At 44.3% G+C, this 17763-nt stretch overlaps 1 protein-coding gene across 2 annotated transcripts in view; it reads right to left on the reverse strand.

Annotated features, from left to right (window-relative positions):
- KCNJ6 (potassium inwardly rectifying channel subfamily J member 6) overlaps positions 1–17763 on the reverse strand; it is a 295076-nt gene that overhangs the window by 73515 nt on the left and 203798 nt on the right. For both annotated transcript variants that reach the window (XM_016938537.4, XM_063803681.1), the window contains exon 3: positions 15476–16396. In XM_016938537.4, coding sequence (XP_016794026.2) covers positions 15476–16396 — 921 coding nt within the window. The remainder of the gene's footprint in view (positions 1–15475; positions 16397–17763) is intronic.

Here is a 17763-nt window from a genome sequence, read left to right on the forward strand (position 1 = left end):
AAATGATATGTGTTCATAAACACAATTTATGGCAGAGTTGAGCTGTTGTGACGGAGACTATCCACAAACCCTGAAATATTTACAATCTGGCCTTTTACAGGAAATGCTTTGCTTAATCCTTGCTCTAAAATACCAGTTCCGTAAGGGCAGGACTTTGTCCTTTTTATCTTTGTACAATGCCAGGCACATGGAAGGTTCTGGAAGGTCTTTGCCTGCAGATTGAGTACACCTCAGCTTTGGACCCCTTGCCTGTTGAGTTTTTACCTTTCAAAAGGCCTTTTGCATGGTTTTGGAGGCTCATCCTTCCCACTCCTCCTCTATTACTGCAGGGTGAAGGGATACTTAGGGATAGAGCATTTTTTATTGATATGGATACCTCATATTCATATTAATTAGAAACTTCTGGAAAGCGATCACCCTTCCCATGTTTTGCTCTTCTGAGAGCCAGCTTGTTCCTCTGGCAGAGGGGAGGAGATTTGCCAGGGAAATCAGATAACATCAAAGGGAATCCCTGAGCGTGTAATTAGGTAGCATGAAAGCCTGGGGGCATGGCTGCTCTTGGAGTCCAATCTCCTGGCCTTGGAGAGTCTCTGTTGGACTAGACCCACTTTAAAAAGGGGCACAGGGATATTCCTAGTTGGCAGAGTCTCTTGTGTGATTTTGAGACTGAAATCTGGGGACAAGTTTGCTTTTTGGATGTCCGCTTTAAACTCTCTGTATTTATGTCAGATGGAGTTTATAAGATGCGTGGTGAATACTGGGTGGGAGGGGAACCTATAGAATAGACTCTTAGTAAAATGTGTCTTTAATTTTTACATTAAATGACATGACAGCCTTCATAGGGAAGCCAGATGTTGCCCACAACTGGTAGAGCCCAGATTACATAGCGTCCGGGGGAAAGGAAACTCTTGAGGGTCTGAGACATATTTAGAAAGGCCACACCTTATTTTTAGAAAAATCATTTATTTTTTTCATCCTTTTTATTGAACACTGACCATGTGCCAGATTGTGTTACTTTCTGGGAACAGAAAAAAAAAGGCATAATCTTTATCCTCAAAAGTGTAGTCTGTTGAGGATACCCACATGTGGTCAGTCACCCATGAGACATCATGGAGATTTGCAGAAACTCAGCAGAAGCAGAGGGAGGACTTTTGAGAAAGGTTCCGTAGGGGTGGCATTTGCAGGGAGATTTGTGGGCAGGAGTCATTGGAAAGGTAATGGAAAAGGGTATCCTAGGCAGAGACGATGTCACAACACATGTGCAGGTCAGGGTTGAAATAATCCATGGCATATTCAGGAACGTCTGCAGCCTATGGAGGTAGTGGGGCAAAGGACAGGACACCTGGAGAGATGCCATGTCTGTGACAGGCAAAGGTGGTTGGTCTCTATTCTCTAGCTCCTCAGAAGCTATTGAGAATCTCTGAACCGGGGAGTGAGGGGATGAGATTTTTATGTTACAAAGTTTATTCTGACAATGATGAGGAAGGGAATTGCAAAAACGAGAGACTACATTTAGGGAGATCAGTATGGAGCATGGTAATGGTCCAGCAGGAGGGCTTGGTGGCATGAACCAGGGCAGCGGCCAAGCCCCTGAGAGGAAAGGATGTTTGGGTACTAGAGACAGGTACAAGATGGAATGGACAAGCTTAGCCAGGGCCGCCTCATATGGTTGTGCAGGATGTACACTGCACAACTCACCACATCTTAGGGGTACAGCTATATAGACCTATTACACAGACTTCCCAGCAGATGGCAGTAGAGTGTCTTGAGGAGGGGTGCCTTTTGCTCATTTGCATAAGAGAGCCTATGGTCTGGCAGCAGCCCCATGGGAATAGCTGGGCTGTGGAGCACGTGGGAGGGAAGAGCACAAGATGATGGCCAGGTCATTTCCGACCTGGGCACCTGGGAGACAAAGTTCCTTTCATCAAGATATGTAATGCATGACAGGAAGCAAATCTGACTTTAGGACACATTATATTTTAGGGTCTTGAGAGCCAACCCGATGGAGATGCCCAGGAGGACACAGCTGCCTGGGTTTGTAGCTTAGGAGAGAGGCATGGGGCTGTGCCTGCGGGAACTACCTCTATACTGACGGAGGTGGTGCCCAGAGGCAGGAAGAGATTGCCTGGGAAAATGTGCAGAAGGGAAGCATTGAGGGTGCAGGACAGAGCCCTGGGGAACCACTGAGGTTTTGAATTGCAGGTAGAGGAAGGGAACCTTGAAGGAGACAGGGAGGAGGCGGTTGGAACTGGTTGCCTGGAGTTATTCCCATTGCCAGAAGGTAGAGGCTTCAGGTTTGACCAAGACCAGGTTAACTTTGTGTGTGTGTGTGTGTGTGGCAATTTTAAGTGACTTAAGACTTCTTTTCTATGTGCTTAAGAGACCAGTCTGGTTTGTGACCACACAGGAGATTTCACTCATTTATTCCTCCATTCATTCTCTCTGTACCTATGTATTTATCCAGGGCCCGCTATGGTCCAGGAACTGCTCTGGGTGCTGAGAGGATAGCAATGAGCAAGACAAGGCCTTGCTCTCACAGAGCTTACATTCTAATTGGTAATAATTAAATTAATGAGATGATGTCAGCTGGCCATGAGTGCCACACAGCATTGTATGATGCACAGTGGTTAGAGAGCTAGTTTCTTTTGGGTGATCAGAGAAGACCTCCTGAGCAAGATCTCTGTGCTCAGGATTGGAAACCCATGTGGCTGCAACATGTAGTTGGGAAGAGGTTGGAGGTGAGAGCGGACAAGCAGGCAGGAGCCAGGCCAGGGGGATCTTACAGGCCAAAGATTTTTCCAAGTGCAGTGAAAATCCACTGGAGGGTTTTAAGCAAGTGAGGTGATTTGCTCTGATTTATGTCTTATTAAGAGTGCTCTGGGCCGGGCACGGTGGCTCATGCCTGTGATCCTAGCACTTTGGGAGGCTGAGGTGGGTGGATCACTTGAGGTCAGGAGTTCGAGACCAGCCTGGCCAATGTAGTGAAACCCCGTCTCTACTAAAAATACAAAAATTAGCTGGGCATGGTGGTGGGCGCCTGTAATCCCAGCTACTCGGGAGGCTGAGGCAGGAGAATCGCTTGAACCCGGGAGGCGGAGGTTGCAGTCAGCTGAGATCGTACCACTGCACTCTAGCCTGGATGACAGAGTGAGATTTTGTCTCACAAAAAAAAAAAAAAAAAAAAAAAAAAAAGCTCTGACTGTTCTGTGCCAAGTGAACTTTGGTAGCGTGGTCATTAGCAGATAGACCAGTTGAACGTCACGGCCTCCACATTATGACAACTTAATCTGGGATGGTGGCCATAGAGACAGACATATTTTGGAAGTAATACCCATAGGATTTCCATGGTAAGGGACTGAGATGAATCTCCGATGACGCTGTAGTTTTTGACTTGAGTCACTGTATGGCTCATGATAACATTTATGGCCCCGGGGAAGATGAAGAGCCGAACAGCCTCTAGAGGACTTGGGAAATCTCTAGCTTCTGCTTTGGCCATACTGGTTGTACAAGCTTGTTAGGCCATGTATGCATTTAAATCTTTGAGTGCAGAGCTCAGGGGAGAGGTTAGTACTGAAGATAGAAATTTAGTGTCACATAGAAAAAGATGGTAATTAAAGCCAAGGGCTGAAGTCTCTGAGAAGGAAAGTAGGGGACAGGACTCTGGTTGGAATAGGCTCTGAGGCATTTTGGGAAGAGGAGAATAGCTTGCAGAAGAGAATGGAAAGGCACTCTTATTGAGGTAGGAGGGAAAGCAGTAGGGGAGTCATGAGTGCCAGGGAAGAAAGTGCTGGAGAGGGAGGCTGCGGTCAAGCGCGCTAATGATGTGGAGAGGCCAGGGAACACCGGAACAGTGGAGTGGTCTTTGGATCTGGCAGGATAGACGTTGTTGGTGAGTTTTGGTGGTGTGGTGGGAAGGGAAGCCCATTTGAGATGGGAAGTAAGAAAGTGGCGAAGGAGAGGACAGGTGATTCTTTCTAGAAGTCCTGAGGGAAAGAGAGCTGAGAAATGGGAAACTACTAGAAAGGGACATGGCACCAAAAGAAATATAGTTTTGTTTTTCTTTGTTTGTTCTTTGAGGTGGTGGATATTAGGGAATGTTTTGATGTTGATGGAAATAGAACTATTAGGAAAAATTGGTGATGGAGGAAAGAAAGAGGATGGTTGTAGTCCAAAAGTCTTTGAGTAGGCTGAGGGAATGGGAGTTGGAGATGGCCCTTGATGGAACAGGGCTCCACAGCAACAGGGGGGAAGAAAGAGGGAGAGGCCCAGGTGTGTGGCAGAAATGGGAAAGAGGGAGAGGCCCAGGTGTGTGGCAGAAATGGGAAAGAGGGAGAGGCCCAGGTATGTGGTGGAAATGGTCGTGAGAAGATGCCAGTGTTCGGTCTGATTGCTTCTATTTTCTCAACTAAGCATGAGACCAGGTTGCTATCTAAGGGGGAGATGGTGTTGAAGGACTGAAGAGAGGGAAGAAAGTAGAAATCATGAGTTTAGTGGGTTGGAAGATAAAAAGACTAAACATTTATATTAAATTCATATTACGTCTGTGGATTTCGTTTCATTATAAGAAGAGACCCTGGGGTGAGACATGTGACAGGTACCCCCTGAAGGCAAGTGCACAAAACGTCTAACACCCTCCGTGCCCCCTCTCCACTGGGCCACCACCTTCCTGGGTCATGGTTGCTCACTGTTCATGAGATGCTCCTTGTACCTGGTCAAGTATGTGTCAGACTGCACTCAAGGACAGAAACGCCACTGTGCCATTCTACCTTTCAATGTGGTAGTGGAGGACACCTTGCCTGGCTGGCACAGGAACTCAAAGTGCCCACACTGAGCCTCTTCAATGTCGGGGATGAGAAATCCAGCCACAGGTGAGGCTTTTGCTAATTCATCCACCAAACCCAGGATGTGACTCCATGCAGCTGTATTGGAATCCAGCCCCGCCTTGCCCTGCTGGGCCTGGTTTGTGGGTGGCCCCTCAAGCTGCCTTCCCTCTCATTTGTAGTCATGACCCATCTGTTGTTGGCTTCACAGATATGATCTCTCTCTTCCCCTAGCCTTGGGGGTATGGGGTGACACAGGGTCTGCAGGCCATGCTGAACATGCTGAGGTCCCTTTGGGGGAACAAAAAGAAATTCTGCTGGAGGGACCAGGAAAGTGCTTGAAAATCTCTCTTGACCCATCTGTGTCGGACCTCAGAAAACCTTAACATCATCTAGGGGGATCACGAACCAGCAGCATATTTGTTCCCCTGAGGTTGTACACCTTTTCCAACTTTGTTTGAGGAAACATAAAGTACATATTACTGAGTATGTTAAGCAAACAAAGCCCTGCTTTTTATCACTACTTTAGCTTTCCAAGTTGTATTAAACATACATAATTTTGAGCCAATGCGAATGGAGCCTTAGTCTATTTTAGACTCAGTCTCTACAGTCTAGCCATCTCAGCTATTCCCTATTGTACATTCTCCTCTAATCCCATTACTCATCAAGCCCTCCATTATCCGTCTTTCACAGATTTCTATTAATATTTACACTATATAAAACATGCTTGAGGAAATGTAAAAGGAAATGTATTTACTTAGCAGATGAATAATTAAAATCTTCCTAGGATGGCCTCAGTATGAGTCGTCGTCATCATCATCATCATCATCATCATCTCCAAAAAGGATCTTGTTGAATGTTTTACAGTGGAATGGAAACCCCAGCCGAGCTTAATTAGGCTGATCAAAGCCTATATCTTTTTATTATAGTGCTTTCTGGCAGGGAATTCAGAGTCAAAATAGATTTTTCCCTTTCAATGTTAAACTTTTTTTTCCCTCCCTTAAGGGTTTGTCAGCTGGCCGCTTGGTTGCACTTTGGGTTATACTTGGCATGGCACCAGGACATTTTGGATGGGGTTAACCCAGAGCTTCAACTGGCACAGTCACCTGATAACACTGAATTGGGTAGAACTGGAGGGTGGGAGCCTCTAGACTGCCCTTTCAAGGGACTCAATACCAACTGTTATGCAAGACTGGATCATTCCTGCCTGCCTCTTGCAGTCAGGAAAGGGGAGCCCAGTGGAGAAGCCATGGCCTGTAATCAAGAAATTATATATCATTGAGCCATAGTTGTTGGTGCATTAATGAACTCGAATCAATAACCACTATCTTGGAGCTCCTCAAACATGTCATAGGATTTGTGTAGGCTCCTCTAGAGGGGCACTGGAGCAGATAGACTGGGGAAGGGGCAGCCCTGAGACTGCATCCTGGCTTTATCACTTCACCAGCTGGGTGACCTTGGCCAAGTTACTGTCTTCCCAGCCCCCTTGCAAGAGCCAACTTCCTCATTTGTTAAATGGGAATGGTACCCACATTTCAGAATTGCTTTGAAGATTTAAAATAATCCATGCAAAACATCTAATAAGGTAATTGGCATCCATTAGGCATGAAATAAATGACAGCTATGACAACAGTATGATTCACAGAATAATAGTGTCACTCTCTTAATTGATTGAGCACCTACTACGCACCAGGCTCCACAGTGAAGGATGTGCAGGATTATCTCGTGGAATCTTTTTGTAGGTACAAGTATCATTCCCATTTTTCAGAATGGGGAAAAAAAGATTTTGTGAAGGTAAGGAATGTGATATACTCAATCACAAGGATAGTCAAGAGTGGAGACAGAGTTTGAATTCAGTCTGTCTGATCTCAGTCTTCACCAGTGAAGGAAGAATTTAAAGGCTAGAGGAGAAGTTCTGCAAAGTAGCCAGCTACAGATTCGTTTCCTGGCAAGTCTAGTATGCTTGGCAGTATACAATGGCCAACTTGTCAAAATGTTAATGTGACATTTTATATCAGGCAAGATAGGCTAGATTTTACCTTGGTGACAAGCAACCCAAATTTCAGTAGCTTAACCCAACATAAGGTTATTTCTCAGTCATCCTGTATATCACATGGGACTTGGCTTGAGGTCTACTCTCCAAAGCCAGTCAAGGGTCAGGAGGACAGAAGCTTCTCTGTGACATGTGCTTCCACGAGAGCCTTAGAAGTGGGAAGGGAACACACTTTGGCTTGTAAAGTTTCCACCAGAGGGATACTCACCTCTTAATGTTTCTATTGATGGGACTACTGGTCGCATAGCCCTGTTCAACAAGAATAGGGAAATGCAATCTAATACGTGTCTGAAAGGATGAAAGCTGGGAATTTTTGGTGAACATACTAATGACTACCACACATTTCAAAACCTAACTCACAAAAAATTTTTCAGCTCAGCTTACTGGTTTTCAAAACCATGAGGCGATCTGTGGTAAACTGAAATTGTTGCTCTCAATGATTTACTCGAAGCTCCTGTGAAAAAATTATATTTCCCCATTTTATTGACATTAGGCGCTGCCATATGACTTGCTATGACTAACAAATTGTGAGCAGAAGCGAGTGTTTGGCCCTGCCTCTTGTTTTTCCCTGACTTAAGAACGGTGTGTCCTATGTAGGGGCTGCTCCTTCAGTCTGCATCTTGGAGAAAACAGGCTGTAACCAGCTGCTGCTGCCATGTAGTGCGAATGAGAAATAAACCACTGTTTTCAGCCTTTGGGGTTGTCTGTTACAGCAGCATAACTTAGCCAAAGCAGACTGATATAGTATCTATCATTCTTTCTATGTAAACAGAGAATAATGAAATTGGCTACATAGAAATTCACATTTACTGTCCACTTTGTTGAAGTATAGCTGTACTTTAAAGCAGATGTATCTATAAGAACTAACCATGAAAGTAAATATTACTTGGTTGAGTTAACAGCACAGAAATGCATTTTCTAAATTGGAACATCAGCTGATACCTCAGAATTCTTATGAAAAATCTAGGAGAGGAAATGGGAATATAGAAATCATATTGTTTTCAAATGTAAACGATTAGTCTTGTTCTCACTGAACAGTTGCCTCAGAAGACCTGGGAGTAATCTACATTCATGTCCACTTTTGGCAGAAATTGGAATGATGAGACGTTACTATCTATAGGAATGCAAAGTCCTTTCTGACTGAGTCCAGTGATTCTCATTAATTCAGATCCCATTGATTTGTCATTCATGGCAGGTAGCCGGGGCAGAGGCCAGGCTGGCTTTTACCCTTGCATTGTGCTTGTGCACTGTGTGGCTTGGTGCTCACAGGTTAACACTCGCTGTTTTGACTATTCAGAGTGGTTTTAGAGGGGAGTCATTTGTCATTCTATCACAGCACTAACTGCAAGGTCCCTGGGGACAATGAAGATGCTCGCTGGGACTGGGCCTCCCGACTGCCCGGCCTCCTGTCCCTGCAAAGCTTTACTCTTTCTTGTTTTTCGCCTGTGTGGTCTATAGAGGAAGAGATGATCTGCTCTAATGGAATTCAGAGGGTTGAAAGGTTACCCGTGAGTAGGTACCATTATTGTTCCCATTTTAGAGTTGAAGAAATGGAGACAGACAGAGGTTATGTAAGGCAGGGAAGGGAACAACTGTGGCTTGAACCCAGGATGGCCTGATGCTGTAAATGACACAAAGGGGCACAGATGAACTGAGCTATAGCCAGAGAGGTTAATTTGGAAAAAGAAGCTTACTAAGTAATTAATATAACAAACAAGGTTATAAGTGGGTGGGTGTGCCACTGTGGAGCAAGGGCATGATTGACTGAAGAAGCAGCACCTCAGGCTGCTTAGCTGTTTAGTAAGTGTGTGTGTGTGTATATGTGTGTGCATGTGTATCCATGTGTGTGTATGTGTATTTGTGTGTGCATGTGTATGCACGTGCGTGCATGTGTGTGTGTATACACGTATATGTATTTGTGTGTGCATGTGTGTGCATGTGTGTATACCTGTGTGTATGTGTATTTGTGTTGCATGTGTGTATATGTGTGTGTATTTACATGTGCATGTGTGTATACCTGTGTGTACATGTATTTGTGTGTGCATGTATTTACATGTGCGCATGTGTGTGTATGCATGTGTGTATATGTGTGTGCACATGTGTATGCATGTGTGTATGTGTGCATGTGTATATATGTGTCTATGTACTTGTGTGCATGTGTATGCATGTATGTGTGTGTGCATGTATGTATACGTGTGTATTTGTGTGTGCATGTGTATGCACGTGTGTGTATGTGTGTAGGAGTGTGTGTGTGTGGGGGGAGTATCTGTGAGTGTGTGTGTGTGAATAATTTACATAGCTTTCCCCAGTGATCCTCTTCCGGTCATTAGAAATTGTTGAGTAAAACTGCTTTGCTGGCAACCTGCTGTCCGCACTTGTATTACTGAATGCCCTAGGAAATAATAAAACTCTATTTGTTTAAGGATATGCTAATTAGAGACTTCACACGATTTGACATTCATCTCCTAATTTGGATGATGCTGTTCCTTTGGAAGATGAGTATTGACTTTAGAGTTTGGGTCTGAGCTAAATTTAGATGCTAGTCCAATTTTGTCCAATGGCTGTGAATTCCACATTGTATATACTGAGAGATCATCACTCACTTCTATTGAGCATCTAATTTAGTGGCTTCTTATGGCCCATTTGGAGAAGGAAGAACAATGGATTTTCTGGTATTGGTGAACAATGAACAATTTTTGCCTTTTTCAATCACAGTAATATACGGTGACCTTGACTCCTTGTCTTCTAAAGTATGGGAAATGTTTAGTGGAGTTATAATGCTAGGTTTCTTACAGTAGCCTGCCTTTTGGAAGGAGTGGTAGAAAAGTTAAGACTATGTGTGCACCATAGCATCCAAAATCCAATTGTTAAGACATTTGATGAACCAGAACACAGTGTCCCCAAGCTGTGGAGGATTATAGAGAGTTTACCATATTTGGGGAGCAGTTGTCACCAGTTTTTACCCAGCCAGCCAATGATACTACTGGGATATATTATAATGAGATAGACATATTGGAAGGAAGCCCTGAATAAATGAGCTACACTTAATGCTCAAAAAGAAAGGAGAGCTGGATTTCTTGATTTACGGGTGGCAGATTTTGACCTAGGAAAAACATATTCATATGTCTTTAAATTGAAAAAAATCACTCCTTACAGAGATTCTCCAGGAAGATGCCTCTATGAAGAGTTTCACCCAAGTTCTTAGCATTTCAGAGCTCACCAATTAACTCTTTTCCCAGGCTGGGTGGTTGGGGTTATAACTCTTAAGATAAAAAATGGTAAAATTGGAGATAATGGCTTGGCAATGGAGGGATCAGTAGTAAATTATCAAAAGGAGAAAAATAAGATTTGAAAAATGTAGCAGCTATGAAATATCATTACTAGAAACAGTTTAAGAGCATGGTGATGCTTACCCTCAGCAGTCTTATCTTTTCAAAGGCTGCAATCTCATATTCTCCCCTGCTAGGGTAGATTGGCATTTTTGATTACAGTAAAGAAAAATGTGCCTGGAAATCAGACCTGACAGAACATCATGTTCTTCCAGGGGTATTTTTGTAGACAATGCTTATTTAATTTTGATTTCAGAATTGTTTTGTGGTACATCTCATTCTGATATATAGTTGTTTAAAATTGATGTCAATGTCTACGTAATTTAAAAATGAATTGATAACATTTGGAAACAGAAGAACCTTAAAGGAAAGGAAGAACTAATGGTGAGAGAAAAGAATTGAGGGCACATTAATACCAGTCATCTGCACATGAAATATCAGTTGTTGACTGGGCGCGGTGGCTCACACCTGTAATCCCAGCACTTTGGGAGGCCAAGGTGGGTGGATCACCTGAGGTGGGGAGTTCCAGACCAGCCTGACCAACACGGAGAAACCCCGTCTCTACTAAAAATACAAAATTAGCCGGGCGCGGTGGTGGTGCATGCCTGTACTCCCAGCTACTCAGGAGGCTGAGGCAGGAGAATCGTTTGAACCCAGGAGGCGGAGGTTGCAGTGAGCCAAGATCACGCCACTGCACTCCAGCCTGGGCAACGAGAGCAAAACCCTGTCTCAAAAAAAAAAAAAAAAAAAAAAAAAGAAAAAAGAAAAGAAAAGAAAAGAAATATCAGGTGTCTTTTCTGGGTGCATTTCTCTGCCGAATCATCATGAATCAGCAGCACTCGTGGTGCAAAGGGCACTGAACACAGAGTGCCCGACAACACCATTGGTGGCTGTGGCTTTCAAGGTCCTGCCCTGCTAGTGGCTATTTGACCTTAGCCAAGTCACGGGTCTTGTTGAGGTTCCATTTCTTCATCTGTGAAATGGGCAAAGATTCCCTCCAACTCAAAAGTTTTATGATCTGTGGTGTGATTTATGTGACTAAAATTCTCTGCCTGGGAATAGCTATACTAGTGACAGAACTGAGCTTTTCTGTGGTGAAGGATGGGTGATGGGTTGCCTTCACCTATTTCCAGTGAACACTGGCTGTCCTCCTTGTTAACTCCCAGATGGCAACTTCCGATTAATTGGCCCTGCCTCCTTGTCTATAAAGTGTTCTCTGGTGTGTTTCATCCTCCACTCTCCCCAGTGTTCTATGCAGTATTTAAATCTTTCAGAAGTTATCTTCTTTAAGAAAAACTTATTGGAAAAAAAAAAACAGATGGAAGAAGAAGTCATAGATTAAGAGGCTTACAAGATATCTCAACCAATCACCATGTGTTAACCTTATTTGTATCCTGATTCAAACAAGCTGATTGTAAATAGAAAAAACTGTGACATGTAAGAGACGATTGGAAGTTTGAACACTTGGTAGATGTTGGATCTTAATTCATTGGTCATTATTTTAGATGTCATAATGGTATGATAGCTATGTTTTTAAAAGAATCCTTATCTTTTAGGGGCACATACTGAAATATTTGCAGATGAAGATGATGTGATTCTGGTGGGCAGCCAATGAGTGGGGATACAGAGGAAGCAAGTTTGACCCTGAATTGATAATCACTGGAGCAGAATGAAGGGGACACAGAGGTTAGTGATACTACTGGGTCTGTTTTTGTGTAAGTCTGATAGGTTCCATCAAAAGAAGTGTAAAATAACCAAAAGGCTTAACGGGGACTCATCCTTGCCGGCACATTTGCCGAGGAGTGGGCAAGTGCTGCCTGTCGCAGTTGTATAATCGCTGGGGGTAAATGTGGAAGTTCGTCAATCAGCAAGGCCGTAGTGGGGGCTGACTGGCAGCAAGCCCAGCGCTGCGTGGCTGTCATCTTGCCTCGAGGCCCATTTGCCCTCTATAAATAACAGTCTATATGAATGCTTTACTATTTTAACACACATGGGCCACAGCTGCTGAGCACGTTTGTTTACGTAGCTATGAAACCTTCTGTAAACACCACTATCTCAAAATTGCCCATGTGTCAGGAACATAAACGGCCCCCTTTAAAAATATATCTGCAGATGAGACACAGCCAACTCCTAGATGTCTGAGTGGCTGGTGTCAGAATTTTCCAGGGTTTGATTCATTTTCAAAAATAGAACCACATGACTGGAAGGTTCTTGAAAGGTCGCCTGGCATGTCCCTCCTGACTTCAGGCGGGACCAGGCCAAAGCCATTCACAAAGGACTCGGGGCTGTTCTGCGTGGGCGTGGGTCTGTCTTTTGTGCAGTCCCTTCAAGGCCATGAAAGGGGGGCTCACTTCCAGCCTTCAAGGAGCCCACTTTCATTTTCTAAAAATGGAACCTGACCCTGCAATGCGGCTGGCATTGGAAGGCAGTGCATCCACAGAGCACCACTCGCCTGCACCGGGCCTGAGCTCCCAGCAGAGGGAAGGACCCAGGTGGCCTCCTGCGGGACAACTCCGGTCTCCGGAAAACACCACGCTGGGCTCATCCTGTGCCCAGGATGCCTGCTTCCTATCAGGGAAGAGGGCACCGCGTGAAGGTGGCCATGTGGGCCTTCCCTCCTCCCTGGAAGAGGCCTGCTCGTGGAGACCACTGAGCACAGCAGGTTAAGGTCAACTGCGACATTTTTGAAAGAAGTGATGAGCGCAGGGGAAGCTGTTTTGTGTCAGCTTGCTATTATCACGGCTCCTGATTTCCAGTCCAGCACTACAATGAATAATTAGATCCCTGTGAATTTGTTTTCCTCGAGTGTGCATTTGGTCCACATTTTTTTTTTTCCTGTGGTTTTGAGAGATTGAAGCATTTTTCTCCCCTAAGGGCCTGTTTAATGCCCATAAATCCTAATTGAGCTTTTCATTCACAAAGAAACAGTATCCTGCTGAAGCGTAAGAGATCAGCTGTGCTGGGGGTACTGAGTTTTACGATTCCCTTGAGGAAAAGACCAAGACACTTCCAGTTTCCAGACACCTCCAGAACTTTCTAGAAGCCCCCCCCCCCAGTCTAGAAATTAGAAAACTATTTTTTAAAAGAAAATGAGTAGCAGTTGCCTTTTCCCAGGGATGGGGTGAGCGTTTGGATTGATTTTGCTGGTAATTACTCAGATTTCTCTATGAAAGCTGTAGAAAGGCCATAGGGTGCTCAGAGGCAAGTATCACTGTTAATTACCAAGAAAACCATATTCCTCCCTTTGGAAAGGCTCACTCATTACCAGCTGTCATCAGAAAGCCAGGGCCTGCCCCAGGGAGAATTCTGACTCAGGGACATCACAAAGATAATTTGCTTATTCCAGATTCATTTATTTTACAGAGATTGGGCTCTGGTTTGAGGGAGCACAAAGCTTAACTCCCACAATTTAAAGCTCAGACTAGCATCAGTAACCAGAGGGTACGTCTCCAGTGGTTTTTGCTTCTTGAGCTTGGAGACACTGCCCTCTCTCATGTCCTCTTGGGGGAATTTATGGTGAAAAGGGAAAAGAAAAACTGCATCCTGAGTGGTCAGTTCATAGTGTCAGAGGCTGTAGCTCTGTGGCCGCTAGGGGGATCCAGAGTCCCTGTGCTCAGCTGAGGTTGGGGAAGTTTCTGGTCTGTAGGAAAGTGACAGCTCCCTGTTTGAATTATTTCTCTTTCCTCCCTCCTCCCCAGCCTCCCCTCCTCCTCTCTCTCTCCTCCCTTTCTCTTCCCTCCCTCCTCCCCTTCTCCTCCTCTCCTTTCTCTCCTCCCTCCTCCCTTCTATCTCCTTCCCTCCTCCCCTTTTCCTCCTTCCCTGCCTTCCCTTCTACTTCTCCCTTCTATCTCCCTTCCTCCTCCCCTCCTCTCCACCCAACTATTGCCGCACAAATGCACCCCCAAATCAGGCTCAAGGTACAGATAGTCCTGTTAACACCTGGAGCACTTATGTCTTATTTTGCAACAGTGACTTTTGTTATTCTTTAAAGCTACTTTCCGATTAGGTTCCTGTGCCTTTTGTTCTATGGAAAGGAGACCGCTCCTACCATTGAGCTCCATGCAAAGCCCTTTACTCACGTTTTCACTGTTTGCTGCATTTAAAAACCCTATAGCAAAAGTTTCACACCACCACCGTAAAAGAAATTTGTTAGAGGTTGTGACCTTGCCTGTTGGGTACAGGGAGGTAGAAACATGGGACCCATGGCTTTTCCCTAAAAGGGATCACAGGATTAAGTTACTTGTCACAGGTTGATGAAGAACATGGGCCAGCCTGCTGGTCATGCAATTTCAGACAATATAAACCACCTGAATCTCAAGCTGAAGACTTAGAAGCATAAAAGGGCTGATGGTATCAGGAAAAAGGACCCCAAAGACACTATTACTACCTCAAAGAACAATAAAGGCCTTAATGAATTAGGGTTCTGGTTTATACTTTCCCCATGAGGCACTATGGTTATCTTGAGTCCTAGCTGATGGCTCTGTTTTGGGGGATGTTACATACAAACATGGGCAGAACCTGCTTTGCTGTTGGGATGTGTAACGTGCAAATTTCAGACATGAGCGAAGACGTCAGTAAAAACAGACCATTTTCTCTATTTCCTGAGCAGATCATCTTCCCTAAAACATCCCAATGATTAGCCATTAACAGCAGGAGGGCCGGCGGGATTAAGATGAATGGATCTTCAACTTTTTTCTTTTCTGCTAGAGTTATTTACTGTGTCTGCAGCTTTATACTTACTGGGAGCTCAGCAGGTTGAATGTGGAGAGATACTAGGCACTCACTTCATACAAAAGAAAAACCAATGCTATAGGCCTTATAAATGACTCTCAAAGAATGGGTGAAATTGCATTTTTATTAAAGCAGTTTGTCAGGCTTCCTTTGAAAGGCTTAACTTCCTCCTTCTAACTTGGTAACAAATAACCCCAAGTATTTAATTAAATTAGCAATGTTTTAAGGCCATTTAAAACATGCCTTAGAGACAGATCAGAATTTAATTTAGGTAAATATTTGGAGACTTAAAATATATTACATGGTGATTTTTCATTGTTCATTAATTTATTTTCCAAAGGGCTTTAAAAAACTAAATGGTTAGGCTTCTTGGTGGATATACTTCAGGTGAGACATGTAGGCATACTATGTCATGAAGCAAGGGGATGTTGTCAATATTGAGTGAGGTTCAGTATTCTAGATCTTGTAATAGATAAGAACATCAGGTCCAGTTTAAAATGAGCATCTATCCCACAGCCATCCCAGGATAGAACACATCTTACCTGTGGCTTCCACCATTCCTTCTAGGATGACCACAATTTCCAGTTCCTCTTTGGGCAGCTGGGCTTTGGAGATCTCCCAGAAAGGACTCTGTTGGTTAATTTCATGGCTAATGATCAGCGGTGACACCAGAAACAGACGGTCATCCCCCGTGTAATACCCTACATTGATATCTGTCTGGTTCAACGGGATGAACTCCCCCTCCGAGGTCTGTTTGGATTTGATCAACTTGGCTCTGATGGAAGCCTCCACAATGTGGGAATTCCTAAGGTCCCCTACCCGGAACATCAGGCACAGTTTCCCATCCCGCATGGAGATCACTGCATGGGTGGAAAAGACCAGGGTCTCTGCCCTCTTCTTGGGTTGAGAGATTTTTACAAACATGCATCCCACCATGAATGCATTGACAATGGACCCCAACACAGATTGGATTAAGAGAAGAATAATTCCCTCCGGGCATTTATCTGTGATGACCCGGTAGCCATAACCAATGGTGGTTTCTGTCTCTATTGAGAATAAAAAAGCAGAGACGAACCCGTTGAGGTTGGTAACACAAGGAGTCCAGGAGGGGTCCTCTATGTGGTCCATGTCTCCCCGTATGTATGCGATCAACCACCAGATCATTCCAAAAAAGAGCCAGGTCACTGTGTAAACCATGACAAAAATCAATAGGTTGAATCTCCACTTCAGGTCCACTAAGGTGGTGAAGATATCGGTCAGGTAGCGATAGGTCTCCCTCACGTTGCCGTGATGAACATTGCACTTTCCGTCTTTCCTCACGTACCTCTGGATTTTCCTTTTGGTCCGGTCTCGGCTGATGTGTCTTGGCAGGTCATCCCTGGCCTGCTTAGGCAACTTAGGCTGGTGAATGGCCACTGGGCTTTCGACGTCCTGATCCATGGAGTCGCCCTCCAGGACGTTAGCTGGTGGTTTGGAGAAAAGAAAAGAAACACTGAATGAAAGGCTGGCTCTTTGAGGACAATGGAACGGCACACTTTGTATGGGCTGGTGAAACCAAATACCATTTGTGTAGCTATAAACAAAGTAGACAAAGCCATTTTTATTCCACACCATCTGGATAGGCCTCTAGTTGATTTGGACTTCTGTGCTCTTCGATCTAGTTTGTGTAAGTACTTCACCATCCTGCCCACCAGGACGGAGCTTATTGCTGCAAAATTGTGTCCCTGCCAGCAGGTTCTACTGAGTCAGCTCTCACAGAGGGATGCCTCCCAACTCTGAGACGCTGTGGCATGGGAGAGGCAGTAAGCTCTGATGAAGGAGTCCTCTTTAGATTCAGACAGGCTTAGCTCTACTACTTAGCAACTCTTAGTGGGCTCTTGGCCATGATATCTATTATGGACTGTATCGTGTCCTCACCAAATCCAATGGGGCTTGAGCCCCAACCCCTAAGGTGACAGTATTTGGAGATAAGGCCTTTAAGGAGATAGTTAAAGGTTATATGAGGCCATAGGGTTGGGGCTCCAATCTAATAGGACTGGTATCCTTATGCGAAGAGGGAGAGACACCAGGGGTGCACAGAAACAGAGGAAAAGCCATATGAGACACAGGGAGATGGTGGCCATCTGCAAGCCAAGGAGCGAGGGCTCCCAGAAACTAACCCTGCCAACACCTTGATCTTGAACTCCAGCCTCCAGAACGATGAGAAAATGAATGTCCATTGTTTAAGCCACCCAGTCTGTGATATTCTATTATGGCAGCCTGAACTGACTTACAACACACTATCCAAATTCGTGAGCCTCAGTTTCCTCATTTACAAAATGATCATGATACCCAATTCACAGTGTTGTTATAAGGTTAAACAAAACCATGTATGTGATCTGTGCCTGCATGTAACAGACTTGCAATCAGTATTTTTTTGTAATAAATTGTTCCCTTGTCACTTTCCTTATGTTTAGGGCAAGAATCTTGAACAAGCTCTTTGAACTATTGGCCAAATTTCAGGGTTTAAAAAACATTTCTGGTTTTTGTCGGTAAGTATGCATGCATTGTACTTTAATGGTTGATTCAATGCCAAGGTAAGTAAAAAAGGGTGGGGAAATGTTCTCTCTGTCTGTGTGCTTACATATTTGATTTGGTTTCTGCCTCCTCAACATTCAACATCTGTAATTTTAGCTTGTGGTTATTTTTTTTCTTTTAAAAAAAGTTAAATTTTTTTTTTTTTTTTTTTTTTTTTTAGAGGTAGGGTCTTGCTCTGTCACCCAGGCTAGAGTATAGTGGCACCATCATAGCTCTCTGCAGCGTTGATCTCCTGGGTTCAAGTGATCCTCCC

This window comes from Pan troglodytes, chromosome 22 (genome assembly GCF_028858775.2).
Source record: "Pan troglodytes isolate AG18354 chromosome 22, NHGRI_mPanTro3-v2.0_pri, whole genome shotgun sequence".
NCBI classification, from domain to species: Eukaryota; Metazoa; Chordata; class Mammalia; order Primates; family Hominidae; genus Pan; species Pan troglodytes.